General features: G+C 44.0%; 1 protein-coding gene across 1 annotated transcript in view; it reads left to right on the top strand.

Annotated features, from left to right (window-relative positions):
* Positions 1 to 18,056, top strand: part of LOC310885986 (uncharacterized protein) — a 190,200-nt gene that overhangs the window by 96,839 nt on the left and 75,305 nt on the right. Inside the window, exons 4-10 of the mRNA XM_083809968.1 lie at positions 1,578 to 1,715; positions 2,572 to 2,645; positions 4,781 to 4,829; positions 5,386 to 5,432; positions 6,978 to 7,168; positions 8,087 to 8,228; positions 9,264 to 9,810. Of these exons, the coding sequence (XP_083666094.1) occupies positions 1,578 to 1,715; positions 2,572 to 2,645; positions 4,781 to 4,829; positions 5,386 to 5,432; positions 6,978 to 7,036 (367 nt within the window). The 3' untranslated portion in view covers positions 7,037 to 7,168; positions 8,087 to 8,228; positions 9,264 to 9,810. The remainder of the gene's footprint in view (positions 1 to 1,577; positions 1,716 to 2,571; positions 2,646 to 4,780; positions 4,830 to 5,385; positions 5,433 to 6,977; positions 7,169 to 8,086; positions 8,229 to 9,263; positions 9,811 to 18,056) is intronic.

Here is an 18,056-nt window from a genome sequence, read left to right on the forward strand (position 1 = left end):
AAAACTTGTAATCTGGATTAGGCCTGAGCCCTCACTGAGTGCCAGATCAGGTGTATTTTCACAGAAAGTAGCTAACTATAGTTTTCATATTAGAAGCTATAAAAACCATGTCGTCTTTTCATAACATTTGCCAAATAGAGAACTTCTTGCCTGTACCTTTTCTTCGCTTTTCACCACCTGGAATCTCCATCCCTACAGCTCCATCCAGGCAGAGATCACAAGTGCCGGAGGTGTCTCTCTGGCGTGCTGGGCTGTCTTATTACTGGGGCCTCTGTGGAGCAGGCTTCTTGGAGAGCACTTCATTTCCCCAGCTCTTTGCAGTGTTTTCCTAGACCTCACGTAGCATCTTGCTCTCAGGATTGTCTTTTCCTGTTTTGGGAAAAACCCAGTAAGTCTCTTCCTCTGAATGAAGATGCTCAAGCTGAGATTTTGGGGGCATTTTCAGTGTCCAGCTTTTGTGTTGGTAAACAGATGCCAGCGCGCTTCTGCAGATAATTTTTTTCCAGTGGTGATTTTTTTAGGACCAGCAGAGGGAGCACAATAATAAAAGTAATTGATCCTACAGATCTTTCTACTTGTCCATAGCCTGAGAAGCTGAAAGTGTCCTTCAGTTATGTCAGCGCAACTCCCATTTTACTGACCCACGCAGTGTGCAGTGAGGTGGGGAAGCAGTACAGCAAGCAGAAAAGCAGTGACGCAGCTCAATTTTGGAACAAAAAAATAGTGCTCGCTTTCTGAGGTTGCCATTGAGAATACATAAATAAACAACAATATTTTGTGTATTAGATACTAGGTAATCTAATGCAGCTGCTCAAATAATGCAGTAGCCCATAGGATCCTTGTTAAGTCATGGCAAATTCAATTCTTACTGACTTAAAAACACGCCTTACTCATTTAATTGTTTTGTGGGGCTCCCAGTAGGTTCAAGAGAAATCAGAGACAGCGTGTGCATCCTTTGTTAGGAGGAGCTCTTCCCGCTACACACACTGCTTAGGGAAGGTTTTGCACCTCACTGTGGCTTAATGTTTATGAAGTCCAGTTGTAGCCGCACTGTACTGGAGCTGTTTGATTTCTCAAACCAGTGATCTCTGCCCAATGTTTTGTGCTGCGTTTGAGTGACTCAGTAAGCTGGGCCCTACTGCAATGCATAGGGATAATAACAATAATGAGAAAATAATTAACGAAACAATGGGTTGGTCCTCTTCTCTTTCAGCTTTGCTCTTCTGGTGTAGTGTCTTACACTACAGGCCTTCTTTGTGTGTCCTTGTGCAGTCCCTGGCAGCGGGGCTATGAACACTGTTGGTGGAACTGCTCGTGGTTTTTGTGATGTAAATGTGCCAGCCAGCGCTGGGGATGCCTCTGGCTGTGGCTGGCAGCCACTCGCTCTCCCTGCTGCAGTTCCACAAGTTTCTCGTGTCCCCTGGGAGAAGCGGGAGCCTGTGCCTGCTGCGTCAGCTTTACCTGATGGGTGGGCATGTGTCGTTTGGGGGGACTGTGCTTGCTTAGGTTTCCTTAGAGAGTCGGTGTTGGGGAAATCAAGAGGCAGTCCGTGACCTGGAATTTTCTCTTTACACCAGAATCCAGAATTTACCTGAGCTGACTGGAGGTGCGTGGCCATATGCATACGGGCACCGAATCGCAGCGGTGGGTTGGCTCAGCGCTTTGAAATTCAGCATCACTGGCGTTGGCTTCGGGAACATGCCCACTGCCATTCTGTAAGTGCACTGTAGAGCCTTCAGTTGTGATTAATGGTCAGTGTGTTGATTGCTTTAATCCAGCGTGTCAGCTCTGTGCGGCTGCAGCACCTCCTTTCTACTGTCAAGCTTGTTGGGATCTGTGTGCCTGGGCTGGAGCCTGAGGCATTTGGCTTTTTAGCTGTGAAGACAGGATTTGCAAATTAAAAGAAGAATGCTAATCACTTAGTGTCCTTGTTTGTTCCTTTTTAAACTTTGTGGACTAGACAGTTAATCAATTATTTGAAATGATGATTCCTGCATTGCTCACATATTAACAGCAGCACCCTAAGAAAAGTCAGTGGGCAATCTTGTAATAAGATTGTGAAGCGGGTAATAATTTAATTTCTTACACAGTCCTGCCAACTATAATACACTGGCAGTCTGTGTGCTGATGCTTATTTTAATTAAGATTCATAAGTAATATATTTGTATTTTTGTCTAACTGCAGGATGCGTCGCTTAGTCAGGCACACATTAATTAATAGTGAAACTGGAAAAAACACTTCCCTCTCCTCCTCCCTTCTACCTCCCCCCCCAAACAACCATCAGTCACAAGAAGCACCCACAGAATCTCTAGGGAGGGTAGCTAAGACCTATGTTCTTTACTTTTTCTGATTTTCTGAGGAAATTCTTTTCCATTCCTGACCCAAGTTCTCGTTTCCATTTGGCTTTCTGCTTCAGAACCCACTTAGGTTTTCTTGGGGTTGGGAGGGTGTGAGCTACAGAGCCACAATCCAGCTTTTATTTTTTTAAAAAAACCTATACATGAATGGCTAAGGGACTTCAGAAACTGGTTGAAGTCCATGTGTTTCACAGCTGCTTTCATTTCCTTGCAGTGCAGCTCAGAGAAGTCCTGCACTGCCCAAATGTTCCCTTTGGAGGTTGTTCTGCGTTGGTCCTGTGGTACCAGGTGCTGTGTATGCTTGCAATTGCTGGGAACTATCCTGGTAGCTCTTTTACTCTGTTTTTCCTGATCTGCCCACTAATCACGGGTGAATCTAACAGCTTCCATAAAAGCAGCCAGAATAACCTGAAGAAAACTCCTTAAAGTTATCTGGGTCCGCCCAGGTAGTGCTGGCTGTGGGGTTGGTCGGTCGGTGCATGCACAGTCAGGCAGCGAAGCGGCTGTTAAGGTCCAGAGAGGTCCAGTGAGTAGGAAATAAGAAATGACCAGGAGAGAAAGATGCTTTTCTTTCCCAGCGAGAGCTGCATGGAGGTTTTTTTCCATTCCCTCCGAATCAGGTGTGCTTTATGGCTGCCGTGTACCCCGGTGAGGCAGCTGTGATGCCGCTTGGCACCTCTTCGGTGTGAGTACCAGCCTCGCCTGAAACTCCCTGCTACACGAGGGCACTGCAAACACTAAAAAGCCAGCGGTGCTCTCTACTACTCGTCCATCCAGTCCGCAGTTTGCTGTTTGTACCAGCCTGTCTTGGACAAAGGCACTAAATTCATATTATCAGGCCTCTGCTAAAAGAATCGCCAGGAGAGACGGCAACGCCATGTGTCTTGTAGCTAAATGCATATTCCCTTATCAAGTAGCCTCTTAAGAAAACCAGCAGTGATTACACACAAGCTGGGTGCAGCAGGGACTGAGGGGGACAGAGTGGCAGATGTGGGCTGCTCTGAGGCCTGTCAGCGAGGAATGATTAATGAACACCGGCTCCAGCTGAGGCTAACCTTTGGAGAGCCGAGCAGGACATCTGCAGAACTGTCACAGCTCTGACAAGGACAGAGCTGAACAACCAATTATTCCACCATCACTAAGGTGGGCTGTCAGTTTAATCCCAGCCATTCACTTAGGCAAGGACAGGGAAATTTCTCCTTTACATAGCACCGCTGCGTTGTGACCTTAACCATTGCAGTGCTGCCGAGGGGAGGCGCGGGGCAGCGGCGCCGGGGGGCTCCGAGCGCCGGAGCTGCTGCGGCCGAGCAGAGGTGGGGTGCTTGGGCACCCTCTGCTCGGAGCCGGCATGCAGAATGAGTTGGGAGCTCCCTGCCGGTCCGTAACGACACCTGGGAATTCGGAGTGGGGATTTTAGAAAATGGTGAATGCTAAGCTGAATATTCCTGCAGACACCCCGGGAATAGTTACTGGTGTTGACTGAGTTTTGGGGCGATGGGAAGATCTGATGGGTGCTAACGTGTTCTGACCCAACCACGCTCAGCTGCATTTCTCCCGGCCCTTGTTCTGGGACGTTGGACAGCAGTCGTGCCAGAGACCCGTTGTGTTTTTCAAAGCTGCCAGGAGCACACCCGGGGGCGGCGTGGCTGGAGACCTCCTGGGCTGGGCTGCGCTGCAGGCACGCACCCAGGACACGGAAGCCGTGTGGGTCCTCCTGCGGGTTGTGCACCTCCGCCTGCAGTCTGGGCACTGAGCTTTTGGCCACGTGCTCCATTTGTTTCCTGCACAGTGGGACTGCGCTCGTCCTCTGTGGATTTTCCAAAGCTTTACAGGGATTCTATGTCAAAATAGCTTCTCTGTCTTTCTTTTGCCATGTGGGATGAAGAAGTAAAGCATCCTGTATCACATTTTCTCATTTGCAATACAGAGTCGCTTACAAGAGCGTAGCACACTGAAACTGAAAGTAGCAGAGGCTGAGGCACTAGTCTCATTCATGACTGTGCCTGGCTGTATAACTAGTACGATAGCATGTAAAGGTGAAGCAATTTCTTTCATCAAAGATGAACCTAAAACACTGGCCATGATAAGAAAGGACTTAGAGAGTGGTGAGTTTTACAGAGTCAAGAAGCAGCGGTTAAGTCAAATCCTCTGATTAATATATTTTTTTTTTGTGACACAGCACATTTCGTGGTTTGGACTGCCTTCCACTTGTGATCTGCTATAAATCCTCGAAGGCCCTTTGAACTGAAGGTGTACAAAGAGCTCAGATGCTGAAATATCTGACAGAGAACAGCTTTGGTTCTGCTCTGCTCTTGCCTTGCCCCTGTTGGGTTGGGTTGGGTTTTGTTTCTTCCTTTTCTTCTAGGAGCTGACCACCCCGTTTGTGCCTCACTTAAAAGATTCTTCTTAAATCTGTAATGCAGTTCTGAACAGTCACAGGACCTTCAGCACCACCACAAAAATGGAAAATAGGTGGGAAAAACTGCAACATGGGTACAGCTCTAGAAAAAGCCACGGCAGAGCCTTGTCTTGTTGGTTTTTCTAAGCTCTCTTTGTGCTCAGTGACCACAGAAAATGTAATTGCCACTGCACCTCTATTTCTAGATTCTCACTGTAAATGTGGAGTTTGTTCTTTCTTAATTAGGCCATCTAGTCTGTAATTGGGCTAATTGGTAAATCAGATAAAATCTGATAAACCTGGTATCAGTTAAATGCACTCATATCACAAATTGAGGACAGAAACCTGAAATTTTTTTACATTAGAGTTTTGCAGTAAAGTAGAATAAATCCATTACTCCATTCTGGGCTATATTCTGTCTGTGTTTGAGAAGTTTTTATTGAAAAAATAGAGCTGATAATTTCTGTCTGGTTTACACCTGTCTAAATATATTTTCAGGTATGTTCCTGTTAAGCAGAAATCTTGCTAATGAACTCCCAGTTGAGGCTCAGGCATTATGGCAGTGTTCTAGGTAGCAAAGAGCTCGTCTGAATGAAGATAAAGTAATTTCTCGTGGAATTACATTTGCAGATTGCCTCCAGTGAATGCCAGCTGTAAAAAATGGTATCCCCATCACGGTATGAGAAATTGGTTTTAAAACTGCAGAAAATCTTGGGATTTCTGATCAGAGCAGTTTTGCTGCGCTGAAGTTTGAGAAAATCTTTTCAAAAAGTCTGCTAAAAATTACAGAGAGTAGTGCTTTTATCATGTGAATGTTTCTTTACACTTTTTTTTTTAATCACTGTCCAAATTTTCATGTGTATATAGCGTTTACTGGACTATGTCCCAATTCCTCTTTGAGAAACACGTTAGTTTGTATTGCACAAAAATGCTCTTTAAAACATGGAGATAATGTTTATTTGCTAAGGCTGCTGGAGAATGTGTTCTGCAATTTCAAATAGTGGAAGTGCTCTTGTAGAAGGTGGAATTCGGTCTGGTGTGTCAGAGAGGCTGCAAGGGGAACAGGCTTGAATATTGATTATTTGATGCTGAATTGCAACCCAGAAATGTTGAAACAGCAGGTATGCAAAACAGTGTTTTCAAAGCTAAGGTTAAGGCCAAAGTGATTGCTCTTCCTGCTCAGGAATGGATTAAATCTGAAATTCCAACATTAACTTCCTTTGCCCTGTGAGACTCATCCTGGAGAATGAATCGGTTGGTGATCTTTTATTTGTTGTCGTGGTGTTTTGTTTGTTTTCCCCAGTTATCCTCTGCGCTTCCCATCTGGGTTTGTAGAGCACACACTATTTGCCATATTCTGGACCATTTTATTTTCTAAGATTAGTTGTAAATCCGTAAGAATTGTGGAACGTTACTCATTTTAGCGTTAGTTATCTAAGGATATGACATAGGCACATGCTACTTTGGTTTAGACTTCTTATTTTTATTTGAATTTTTGTATTAAAGAACATCACGTACAACTCAAAGTACAGAAAAATGTTTTTTGTGATTAGAAATACCATGTTCGCATTAGAAACTGAATCTGAGAATACTGGCAGTAGTGCCATATAGCGTGCAAAATGTGTGACCTTTCAGGAAAAATCCGTTTGCAGTGTTTGGGACATACGAGCTGGAGAGTACACAATGGGCTGTAGTCTAGTTTATGGCTGGAATTTAGAGACAAGTACTAATGAAAAAAATAAATTTTAAAATGGTAATAAATAGGCTAATCTAAGCCCATGTGAAGCAGCACCTCATTATTTTTCCCGTGGATGAGCTTAGTCACCTTCCTGGGAAAAGATGCCGCTTCTGTTTGATCAGATGCTGCGGGAGGATTCGGTGCAGCAGCAGGTCTGTGCTTCGCTAAACAGGGGTGGTGCACATTCACGGAGGAGAAGTGAGTATTTAGGATTCAGCACATCCCGTCATCTGACATGTTATTAATATCTTCAAGTAAAAGTCATGCCAGCACAGCAGGCTGTAGTTTCTTCCTCCCGCTGGGAAATAGCAGCCTCCTTGTTTCCCTTGAAAGCCAGCTTACAGTTGGGCTGCATTGTTAGGGGCTGACCAATTGCAGCCAAAGGGATCAAAACAGGAAGCTTGGCTATTAGCCTTCAGATGAAACCTAATGCTTCATTTGCTTCGTTTACTTCATTTCCTCTGCCCCTTCTCTTCTGTTCCAGGTGTCCTAGATGAGCGGTGCCTGCCCGGGCAGCGTGGTGTGCTCACCCTAATGCCTTGATAGGAAGGAAACATCTGCCCGGTCGTGCCGTTCCCCACGGTTTGGTTACATCGGCAAAGCTTAAAGCTAAAGACTTTGAGAGTGAATTTGAACGTGGTCCTTTCAGCCTACAGTGAGGAGCAGTTCTGCAAGGTGTGCAGGACGTACAGCCTGCCCTGTGCCCGGGTAGAACTCGCCTTACATCCACTTTTGTCTCTGTGAGCAAGTACAATGAACTAGGGAGGGGTTCGTACGTCAGAGCAATTTTCCTTAATTTACCAAATACTTTATCGTATGAACTGCTTGGCTTCAGCTGCTTGTTCTCCTGTCCCCTTATCTGACAAGTTACTGCAGCCTGAGCTTGGCCAGGTCTGGTGAGCAGTTCGTAAGCGGATGTGTAAGCGGGCAGACGGCTGCGGCCAGTTTGATGCTGGTGGGGGAAAAGCAGGCCAGGGTATTCAGCGAGAGCTGGTGTGAGGTGCGCACGGAGGAGCTGGGGAACGGGACAGGATGATGTGCTAGGGCATATTGCTGAATCTGCCCTTTTTATCCGGTGCAGAGGGAGTGTTTCTATTGGTAGGAATAGCAAATGGGAAGATAGCTATTTTTTCCATGAAGCGGCAGGTGCACAAGCGGAGTTCAGAACATTGCTATTTTAAACAAATATTTAAATAAAATCTTCAAATATCGTTCAAATTTCCCTTTCCTTTGGCCTGCTCTATCTAAATTGCTAAGAGAGTCTTACTTTGAGGCTGGGGAATAGAAACAAGATAGAAAGCGCTTTCTTGCTCCCTTCTAGTGAAAATTACTGAAATGTCTTTGATGTTTCTTAGCATAAATGTTCATAAAACTTCAGAGAATAGATCCTTAAAGTCTATTGTTCTGTAACATATTTATTCGTAGCACAAAAGCTGCATTAAAATAACACCAAGGGTTTAAGAAAAGTGTTCAGAGAGAAGGATTAACCTGCTAATCCTCGTCTCTTAGGAAAAATGTTCCGAGTTGGCAGGACACATTTAAAGGAAGTTATGACTGGCACTCACTTGTCCACACCTTTTTTTTCCCCCCAAGAATTCACCAAGCTGGTACGAGCAGGGGAAGGCATTCCAAAGGCGTCGTGGTGGTTCAGAACAGCTGCATCTTTATTCCCGTGGGAACACTGGACAGGAGACCCGCGTACTCTTGCACACGCCATGAACTCATCTGGTAAAGCGTGAGTGGGAATTCTGATATTTTTTCAGACATGTTGCTTTCCTCCTTCTAGTCCTGTCTTGCTTCTCTGCATTTTTTTTTTAAATTTCTGTGATCTTTGTGTATTGCCTAGCTCTGAGGCTCAATATCACACTGTGTTAATGGAAGTGACCGTGATCTGTTTCTCCTCTTCTGAGAGTCAAGTTTTCCCAAATCAAATGAGTTCTGCCATTCAGAGAGGTCTGAAGACTACCTGTGAGCTTGCACCTATAGCTGAGTCAAAAGAGCCTATCTTTTTCTCCTCCCAACTCTTGTTATGTGTATGCAACTTCACAGAGCTCCCTGCGCTTCCGTACTACATCTACAAAATCTTTGTAAGAGGTTGTTGTCATTTAAAGAGGGGCTGCAGCTGGATCTTGAGATGTAGCATTAAGGAAAGGTCTTTGGTATGCACAAACCAATTTCAGGTGACAGTGTCAGTCCCCTTTGGTCATGAACAGTTATATTTTTAATAAAAAAAAAATAGAAAATGTTCTTATTTCCAAATGAATTAATATTTTCAAATTGCTTTGAGGTCCACAGATTATCATCATGGTTTCTTTCTAGGGGACGTTTATTTTCTTTCTTACTACATTTTCCTGAAATTTAGTTCTGGACTACATTTTCCCCAAAATCTTAGTTTTTCAAAAATAATCTTAAAAATAGCTTTTTCTTAATCTACCAGATGGGGCAATTTCAGATTTCACCAATTTCAGGGTTGCTTTCAGATGGAAAAAACTGAAAATTGCCCGTTTGTTTTCAAGGCTTTGCTTTTCTCTTTAGTTCAGAATGACTTGAAATAATTGCAGGCTGCATACTCAATGTGAGGGAATGGAATTATTTCCTAGAAAAAAAAAAAAAGCCATTTCTCAATATTTGTTTCAAACCTATAAAGATGCAAAGAACACTGCTGCCACTGAGAGCAGCGGACAAGCTTCTTATTAATTACTGCTGGGGAAAGTTGACTTAAACCTTCCTAAATGAATTAAGAAAGGCAAATCTATTGACTGCTCCACAGGTTGCTTGCAGGCCTTCTCTTTTTTTGACAGAAGAAGATTAATACAGAGGCTGCTTCTTCCAGTCTTGTTGATAAATACTCATCGAGACATCCTACAGAGAGATCAAATCTCGATTGTGGAGACATCGGGCAGCTGTGGACTGTGAGGGTGAACCGTGGGGCTTCAGGCCAGTAGAAGGTAATCAGTTGGAGGAAATTTCTGAAGAACATAAGACAACATGAAGACATTTTATGAAGTTTCTTTCTTAACATCTAAATCTTCAATGTAATCGACATGTTTGCCATAAATTTGAGAAGTGCCTGGTAGAGGAGGCTGTCTTGAAAGATGCAAACCCACGTATTTAAGTAAAGGGGATATAAAACTGAATGCTAATGAAGTAAGCTGCTTCAAGTAGATTTGCACTGCTGTGGACAACAGACAATGGTCGTTAGCTTCTAAAGAGCTAAAATGGGGCTGCTTATTTTTTCATGCCTATGTTTATCAGTCACCTGCTATAAAAAGTGGCTCAGGTTCTTCATTGAAAAACATTTAGCTAATCCTTTAAAGGTAAGTTGTTTGTACTTCCAGATCAATGTGCATGCAAAAGAACCTCATTTCTAACACCAGTATGACTGAGGATTTCAAACTGTGCTTTTCTTCACAGTCACCTTCCTGTGCAGCCTCTTGTTGTCCCAGTTGTTGCTTGAATACCTTTCTGGCATTCTGCTTAGGGTTTTTTTTCCTTGCAGCTGCTTGTGAAGTATTCAGTAAATTGTTAACCAAAGCCCCTTTGGCTCCCAGTGTGTTTTCAAGTGAATTCTAGTAGAAAGCAGTTCCAGGAAGGACGAAGGTACCCTCTCCAGGAAAGATCGTTCCTGCATTTATTTTTGTGTAGAACGATGTTTCCTTCTGCTTGCTTGCGGAATTTCCATGCAAGTAGTCCACTGAACAAGGCTTCTTTCTTCAAAATGCCTTCTTACTGTTTTCTGTGGATTTGTTTAAACTGCTATTTCAATTAGATTTGAGGAATTTAAATGAGATTCCTGAAGTGGAATGCAGAAGGATGGGGAACACACTGCAGATGGGAAGATGGGAAGGAGACAGGAGTTGTCCCTTGCCACTTCAGGTAATCAGTTTAAGACAGACCTTTTCATATCGGAGGTTGCTTCTCTTGTCCCTGCTTTTGAAATAGCAGTGAGGTAGGCCAGTTCTAGATAAAAAGAATGAATTCCTCTTTTAGCCACCTGGAGTCTTGCGAAACTGGCAATATCCAATGTATATGAAAGGTGTCCCTAAATTTATGTGGATTTTTGATCTCTTGTTACCACCGATTTCAGGAAGTGTTAAAGCAAAACCAAACCTGTTCATTCATCACTGTTTGATTAAAAAGTTGGTCAGGCCTACACCAGTCTGCAGTGTAGCAGCAGGGAAGGAAAACACAGCAGCCAGGTACTGTATACTAGCCGGCTGTGACTTCTAAACAAAAGAAGTGAATGGTGGAGTGACAACTACATACCAGATACGAGGAAATAAAATTAATTTCCTTTGACCAGAAAAAAGATGTGCAACTGCTGGCTAGTGTTAGGGAATAGTTATTCTGTCGCAAGTTCTGCTTCCCAGTCAGTTGATTTAACATACTAATGTGGAAATTATATCCTAGTAGGGTAAATCACATTATCTGAAGTTCCAAGATTGTGGCATTGCACATGTGCATATAAATGTTAAAGTAAATCTATCACTAAGATCCGTTTTATTCTCTTTTAATGTGTTCCATATTTGTTTGCATTCTTTTCCAGTAGTGACTGGTTTATTAAGGTTACAGAAATCAAATATATGCGAGATTCTCGTGTAGTGACAGTTTATGAAGCTGTCTTCTATGTTTTACTCTGAAAAATATTATAAATTGAGAAGCTCTAGCTTTGATTTTGTCTCAGGAGACTGGCACACGTGTTGAGTAGACTGCCTCTGTGGAAGCGCTAGGTGAGGAGGTTAAGTACATTTTCTTTGTGCAGTACCCATTAAACTTCAATCAGAGTTACAGAAAGAAATTTCCTTTAGGCTCATATGGAAACAGGTATTGGTTTGACTTTAATAAAAGTCATAACTGATCTCTGTGAGGTCTCCTGTGAAATGATCTCAGCAAAATTCAGGCAAGTCTTCTGAGGGCAAAAGACTCCCTGTTAAACATCACATTATCCCGTAATTCCATTACAGAGCAGGCATTCTGTTCCTTGAAAGGTCTTAAAATCGTGATACTTGTTACTGAAGGAAGCGTAGCTATTGGATCTGAAAGCCACAGGCCTATTTACAGGAACGTCCTTGTTTACAAATAAAAGCTAAAAAGTTAGGAAGTGATTTAAACAACGCATAGGTTGTCACGCTGCGGTTGGTATTTCCATGCTTAGCTGTGTTCAGTGCCGAGGCTGCTCGGACCCGAGGCAGCACCCTACACGTATTTTAATGAGCGCCGACAAGGAAGAAATGTTCTTTCATTTCTGAAGTGGACTTCAGATGGAATTCAGGGAAAGAGTAACAGGTGGTGGGGGAACAACACCAAAAGAAAAAAAAACACACAGATGTAGAGTGCTGAAAGACATTAAAGTCATTGTTGTCTTGTATTCACTTGGAAAGGTTAATAAATAGGTCTGCAGGTCACACGGGCTCTCGCCTTGCCCTACTTTTGTTATTTTAAGGATTCTGATCACCACCAATTTGTGACTGCAGGCAGAGCTGTGGAAGTACAAAGCATGAGGGAAGCGCATAGTTTGTGCGGAAAATGGCAGAATTTTAAAAAGTAAATGCTTGTTGCTTCTCTGGACATAGGGAAGTGGGAAATTAGGGAACCTCTCCCCAGCTGTTTTATCCCGTTACATCAGAGAGATTGAGGGATTCAGGGGATCAGAGGGATTCAGTTCTGTTTGCTGTGCATTATACAATGCATGAAAACAAAGAAACAAACACACGGAATTATTTTCAACATAGAGCACCTCTCCTTGCAGCGCGTTACGCAAATCTTCATTCGCATTGCGTTGTGCTGCAGCCGGGAGCAGCCCCTGGCACGCTGTCCTCAGGCGGTCCCCGCGCAGCCCCTGAGCTGCAGCAGTGCCGCAGCCAGCTAGCCCTTGGGGTGCAGGTGAGGACGTTGTTCAGTAGCCTTTTCCACTGCCTCGGCCTGTCCTACCTAACATTGCTTAGGAACGATTTTTAAAAACTGAATTAATCTAGATTTTAAAATTCAAGTCTGAAAATTATTCCGGTTTTCACTGACTTCTCTGTTGTTCCTGTGAGAGGACATGAAAATTGTACGGAGCTGTGTGTTCTGTTGTCTATCCATCTCTGGCAAGTCCGTTTTCTCTGAAGCCCAGACGCGTGGCCTGCTCAGCGCCGCGGTTGTTTTACTTGGCAGCCTGCTGCACGCACCGGGTGCGTTGGTGGATCGGCCTCTCCTGCGCATACAGGTGGGCCAGTAGATGTGCAGCCAGGCCCTGGCCTCTCAACTGAGGTGTTTGGGTGTGCTGGAAGAAGAGAACATGAAGGAAATTCCAAAGAAACGTCGTTTTGGCAAGGTGAGATCAGGAACAAACCTGGTTTGGTCTTTTCCTCCTGCCTCCTTGTTGGGTCATTTGGGGATGCTGCATGGCTGCCGCATGGACTTGGGCATTTGCTGTTCCTGGACTTGTGTTATGCCTTAACAATACAGATGAAGTATCCACTAAATGAAACAAAATAATTAATTACTGAACACAGTGACACCATTTAGCCCTAAATTTTCCCAACTAGAAGGATTAACTAAGTATGTAATGCATCGCTGAATGATTTAACAGAGCATCATAACTCTTTTCTTTTCACCATAAATTGTAACCTGGAATTGTTTTTGTAATGCTAATTGCCTTATCTTCATAAATTCTACAGTCTTACATAATTTAACTAGTATTGTAGGAGGATTTCCCAAGAATAAAAAAAAAATAAAAAGCAGGTGCCGTCAGTGGTAATTTAAATAAGAAAAGACACGTTAAGTGGTTCTTCTTTCACTAGTAATAGAAATTAATTAGCTTTGAGCTGCTTTGGAGGTTTTACATTTTTTGCTGTAGCCTGTTATGTTTTATAATTGTATGGAAAGTAGTTTTGATTTGATCACATTATCTGGTGTGAGGGTTCTGCTGGAAGGCAGAGGTACATAAATCAAATGTCAGCCTGCCTGCTGCGGAGGCTGCGGAGGATCAAGAGTGTAAATTCAGATCTTCCGAGTAAGTCTTTGAAGTGCTGGAGATGGTTGTGCCACCAGCCTGAAGTGTGCTGCCGAGCATTTCTTACAGAGCTAGGAGCTGGCGAGTGCTTTAAATGAAGCATGGCTGCGTTGGGCTGGCTCTACCCTGGTGGAAACTGGTGCAGAATAGGATCAAGTTACTGGATTAAATCAGTGCCAAATCAGAGAGCAGCCCCATGTATGAAATGCAGCCGCTGTGTCTATGTGCACCAGGCGTGCCACTTGAACATGGGGGTTTTGTCCAAGTTTGTGCTCTTGGTGTGGAGTAGAACCGATGGAGCCCAGTAGGTGCGGGTTTGTACCCAGTAAGCGCTGAGGTTCCCACCGCTGCTCTCCTCCAATTTTGTATCCTGCTGTCTGGCACCGGTCGAGGTGCGTCTTGGGGTTTCCTGCAAAGAAATTCGGTTCGGGCACCCGGAGCCTGCCGTGCAGCAGGAACCCCAGCGCAGCGCCTCGGGTCGGTGAGTGAGCCGAGCGCCCGAGCCGTGCAGTGCGCGCGGGCGCAGCGACCCCGTGGGTGGCGAGAGCAGCGCTGGTGGCAGCGAGGCACAGAGCATTGCTCGTGGTACGCTGCCCGTTGGCTCGTGTTTTAAAGGGAGCGTGATTCTATGAGTGCTTCCATTGATGCTGCTTATTCCAGAAAAATGACTCGTTTTCCAGAGGGTCGCGTTGTTGCTAATATGGGTGCTTGACATTGCAGCCAGACCAATGGGATGTGGCCATTAGGAAATGCAAACTGGTCCTGTTCCTATCCGTCGGGCCGGCCTTACTTCTTGTGTGTGAATTACAAGTCCTAATTAACCCTTTTATGTGAATTATTCTTGGAGCTTGGATAGACTTTCTAATAGTCATTTAGTTTCTCTTACTGCTAGGTAATTTTATACAGAGATAATTGTCAGATCCTGGTCGCGTTATTGATGGTTGAGGACGGATGCATTTCTTTACATCTGAATGTATAAATTAGAGGGAAAAAAAAGTGCCTTTTTTAGTTAAAATGCAGGTTGCAAAAGCTGTTACTTTCCTGAGGACACAAATTTTATCTTTAATGTCAAGAGTGAAAGATTCAAGTGCTCCAAGGTGTGCCAAGACGAAAGCAGCGTGAACCAGGGTCGTACTTGTTACATTTATGGAAAGCAGGGCTGAATATCCTAACAGGCAGGCGGAGAGCGGCGTCCTGTTGTCAGGTTTGGGGAGATGGAGGAAGGCTCTCAGCTCTCTGTGTCTCAGTGAGATGGGATGGCTCACAAGTGTCTTGTGAGGCTTGGTGCCAGGGCAGAGCTGAGGCAAGCACAAGAAGCAGAACGTGCGGATGGATTCCCTGGTGCCTGTTGGTGTGCGGCGTGGTGAACGTGCAGTCCTGCTAAGCTGCTCCTGAGTGCTGGAAGTGGCTTCTTGTGAAGTCACCGTGCAGACACGCTGCTGGAAGCCAGTCTCTACTCCACCTAAATTCCTTCAAAAATAAAGGTGTCGGGGAAGTTAAGAAAATGTCCGCGGAAAGCGTTTTCAGAAGTTATTTTATTCCTCCTGCACCGCGATGAAGCGGGTGCTGGTGTTGGCATTTGTTCAGCTTTAATTCTGACTGTCAGGGATGGCTTCCCTGCTGAACATCAGGTCACGCATGTCAAAAGGAGCTTGTCAACTCAGAGGTAAAACTGGGGGGACATCTTTCTGCTAGAGATAGCCAGTACCAAATAAAGCCCACAGAACAGAACTTAAGCAGGATTTAGATGCTCCCCTTTTTATGGTGCACAGAAGAACAGATACTCGTGTTATTCTGAACACGCATCCATCCAGGGTTACTGTTAGAAATGTGGGAGCATGTATGGTTTCTCGTCTGTGATTCAGCTGATTAATTCAGCTAGTTAATTCATTTTTTTAGCTTGAGTTGAATGATTCTGAGAGGTCTTTACAAGCAATTTTGCAAGCTATTTTCAGTTGACTTGGATTTTTTTTCCCCTTCGCTGTAAAAGTGTTCTGAATATTTTTGTCCTGATGCTGGTGAGTCAAGAGCTAAGAACTTCAGTGCTTTATTTGGTCTTTTTTAAGTATTTAAAAAACTATTCTAAGAGAAGAAGGCAAAGAGAAAACCTTGCTGTTGTCTACAACTGCCTGACCAGAGGATCCAAAGAAAGCAGAGCCAGACTCTTCTCAGAGGTGCACAGCAATAGGACAAGAGGCAGCAAATGCAAGTTGGAACGGGGAACATTTCACTTAGATGCAGTAAATTTTATTCTTTTTTACTCCGTGAGTAAATCTCTGTCCTTGGAGAGGTGTTCAGGAGACTCGACTGGCTGGATCCCTGAGCAGCCTGATGCGATTCGACCTCCTTGGAGCAGGTAGGACTAGGTGACCTCCAGAGGTCCCTTCCCTTCCGACCTAACTTAATTTACAGTTGTGTGATTCCATGAAAGCACAGAGCTGTGCTCTGGTATGTGATACGCGCGGATCCAAGTGGCTCCTGACTTGGAGTGTTAAGTTCCTTATTGTTTGTTGTCCAAAAGAAGATTTTGAGAGAGCTATGAACTACAAGAATCAGCATGATCGATTAAAGAGTGTAAGATGCGTGGAGATCGTAAGTCAGATGGATGAGTGGAAGCCCCTGCAGGCCTGAGGAGGTATCCAGGAGGCAGGCATGCAAAGCCTGGAGAAGCAGCTCCCCTGCTTCCCTCCACAGACTGCCACGGAGGAACAGAAGCTGATGTTGGACCTGGCGTGGTGCTGGACACAGAACAGGAGAGCTTCAGGAGGTACCATTCCTGATCCACTTTGAATTCAGTGCTGTCTGTGCATCCTCCATACACCGGTCGTATTCTTGCAGCTCAGAGCTCAAGCACTAGTAATAGAAAACCTCTTTTTGTTTCCGCTGAAAATGCAGGCAGCTTCTGAAAGTGAACCACATAATGCCAGCTGAATTAAAAGAAGGAAAGCACTTACAATAATTCAGCAAACAATAAGTGGGCAGCAATCTAGAAAAAATTAATTATTTTTTTATGTTCAACATATTTGTGATGATATTTAATTACTGTTAGGAGAGCTTGGAAAATCTGAAGACAAGTACACTGCAATTCAGCTCAAGTGAACACTTTTGTTTGTGGTGAAAAGGAGTTGACGCGCTTTTCTCTCGACTGTGCTGGGAGAAGGAAGGTGATAGAAACAAGGGGGACGCCATTCTCCGTGGCAGCAGAGACTTAATTTCCTCACAGCCTGAGTTGTAGGCTCCTTAATTTTGTTGTCAGAAGAAATTTGGTTTCAGTTGACTTAGGCCATGAGTATGGAGAAGTTCTGAATCGAGTGAGGCGAGGGAAGTGTGGCATCCTAGCGTAGGCGGCCGGTCTCGAGAGCTTGCTGTGGGTCCAACACAATTCATAAGGGGTGAATTCATTCAGCCGGGGTGAGTCAAAAATCAAATCTGGCACTAAATATCAAGGTCCTTTGGTCTTTTTTTGGTAACTTATTTACGTATTAGCATCCACTCCTGCAACTAGATTAAATGCAGTTGGGAACCAAAATGGCTTTTGGGCTCTGGTTCGCCCGGCATAGAACCTAAATACAATCCCTGGGACACAGAGCTTGCTCTTTTTTTTAGGTTAAGCTGAAGAAGAGACAAAGGAAAATATTTGTTGGTTGACCTCTGGCCCCAGTACAAAATATAGAGAGAATAGTGATGAATCTCCAAAGCCTGCTGGCACAGCGAAGTGCTTGGTATTCCATGAAAAAACCATCATGTATTCCCTAAATAGTTCATTTTGTTTTCTAAAGTTCTGAAAAACTCGCTTTATTGAAATGCATGTTGTTGCATCGATTTTTCTAAAATACACCTTGTTATCTTTTCTTTGGTAATTGGTGACTGGTAATGACTTTGGCAATTTAACATGTTCTTGCAGACACTTTTCCCATTCCCCCAGATAACTGAAGTCAAGAGAGAGGGCCTGTCTGTCAATCTCTGATGCCTGTCAACCCGCTTGATTGACGGGTTTTGGTCCCACAATAGAGACCATTTCTGCAGCCCCCGTTCTGTTATTTTCTTCTTTCTTAATACTTGTGGGGGATGGTGTTTGCTTTATAATCTGTGTTTAAAATCCAACTTGGAATGAGGCCAGTTTCTGAGAAATTATCACAAAGTCTTGTTAGCTTTGCATCAAGAAAATTCTCTGGAGACTTCCTTAAGCTGTGATTCCACCTTCAGAAATTACCTTTGCTCAAAACCTAAGCTTCATTCTTCAGCCAGAATCCCCTTCAAAATCCAACAAAGAGGCTGCGAGGTTTGCCCTGTCTGTTCTGATATAAGAAAAGTCATTTGTTCACGCTTTATTTTATTTGGGAAGTTCTTCCTCCTGGGATAACTGGCATTGAAAATTTTGCATGTAATGAATGTAGGCAAAAGCTGGGAGGCTGGGAGCAGGGAAGGGGATGTTGGCATGAGGAGGGAAAATGTGATAAAACAGAAAACAAGACAAATTTCTATAGGAAATGTAGTTTAATATTTACTGTCTAATGAAGAAAGTAATCCATGATTGCTCATCCCCAAAATTACATGTTCTTACAG

The sequence above is a fragment of the Anser anser genome, assembly GCF_964211835.1.
Source record: "Anser anser genome assembly, chromosome: 24".
In the NCBI taxonomy this organism is placed as follows: Eukaryota; Metazoa; Chordata; class Aves; order Anseriformes; family Anatidae; genus Anser; species Anser anser.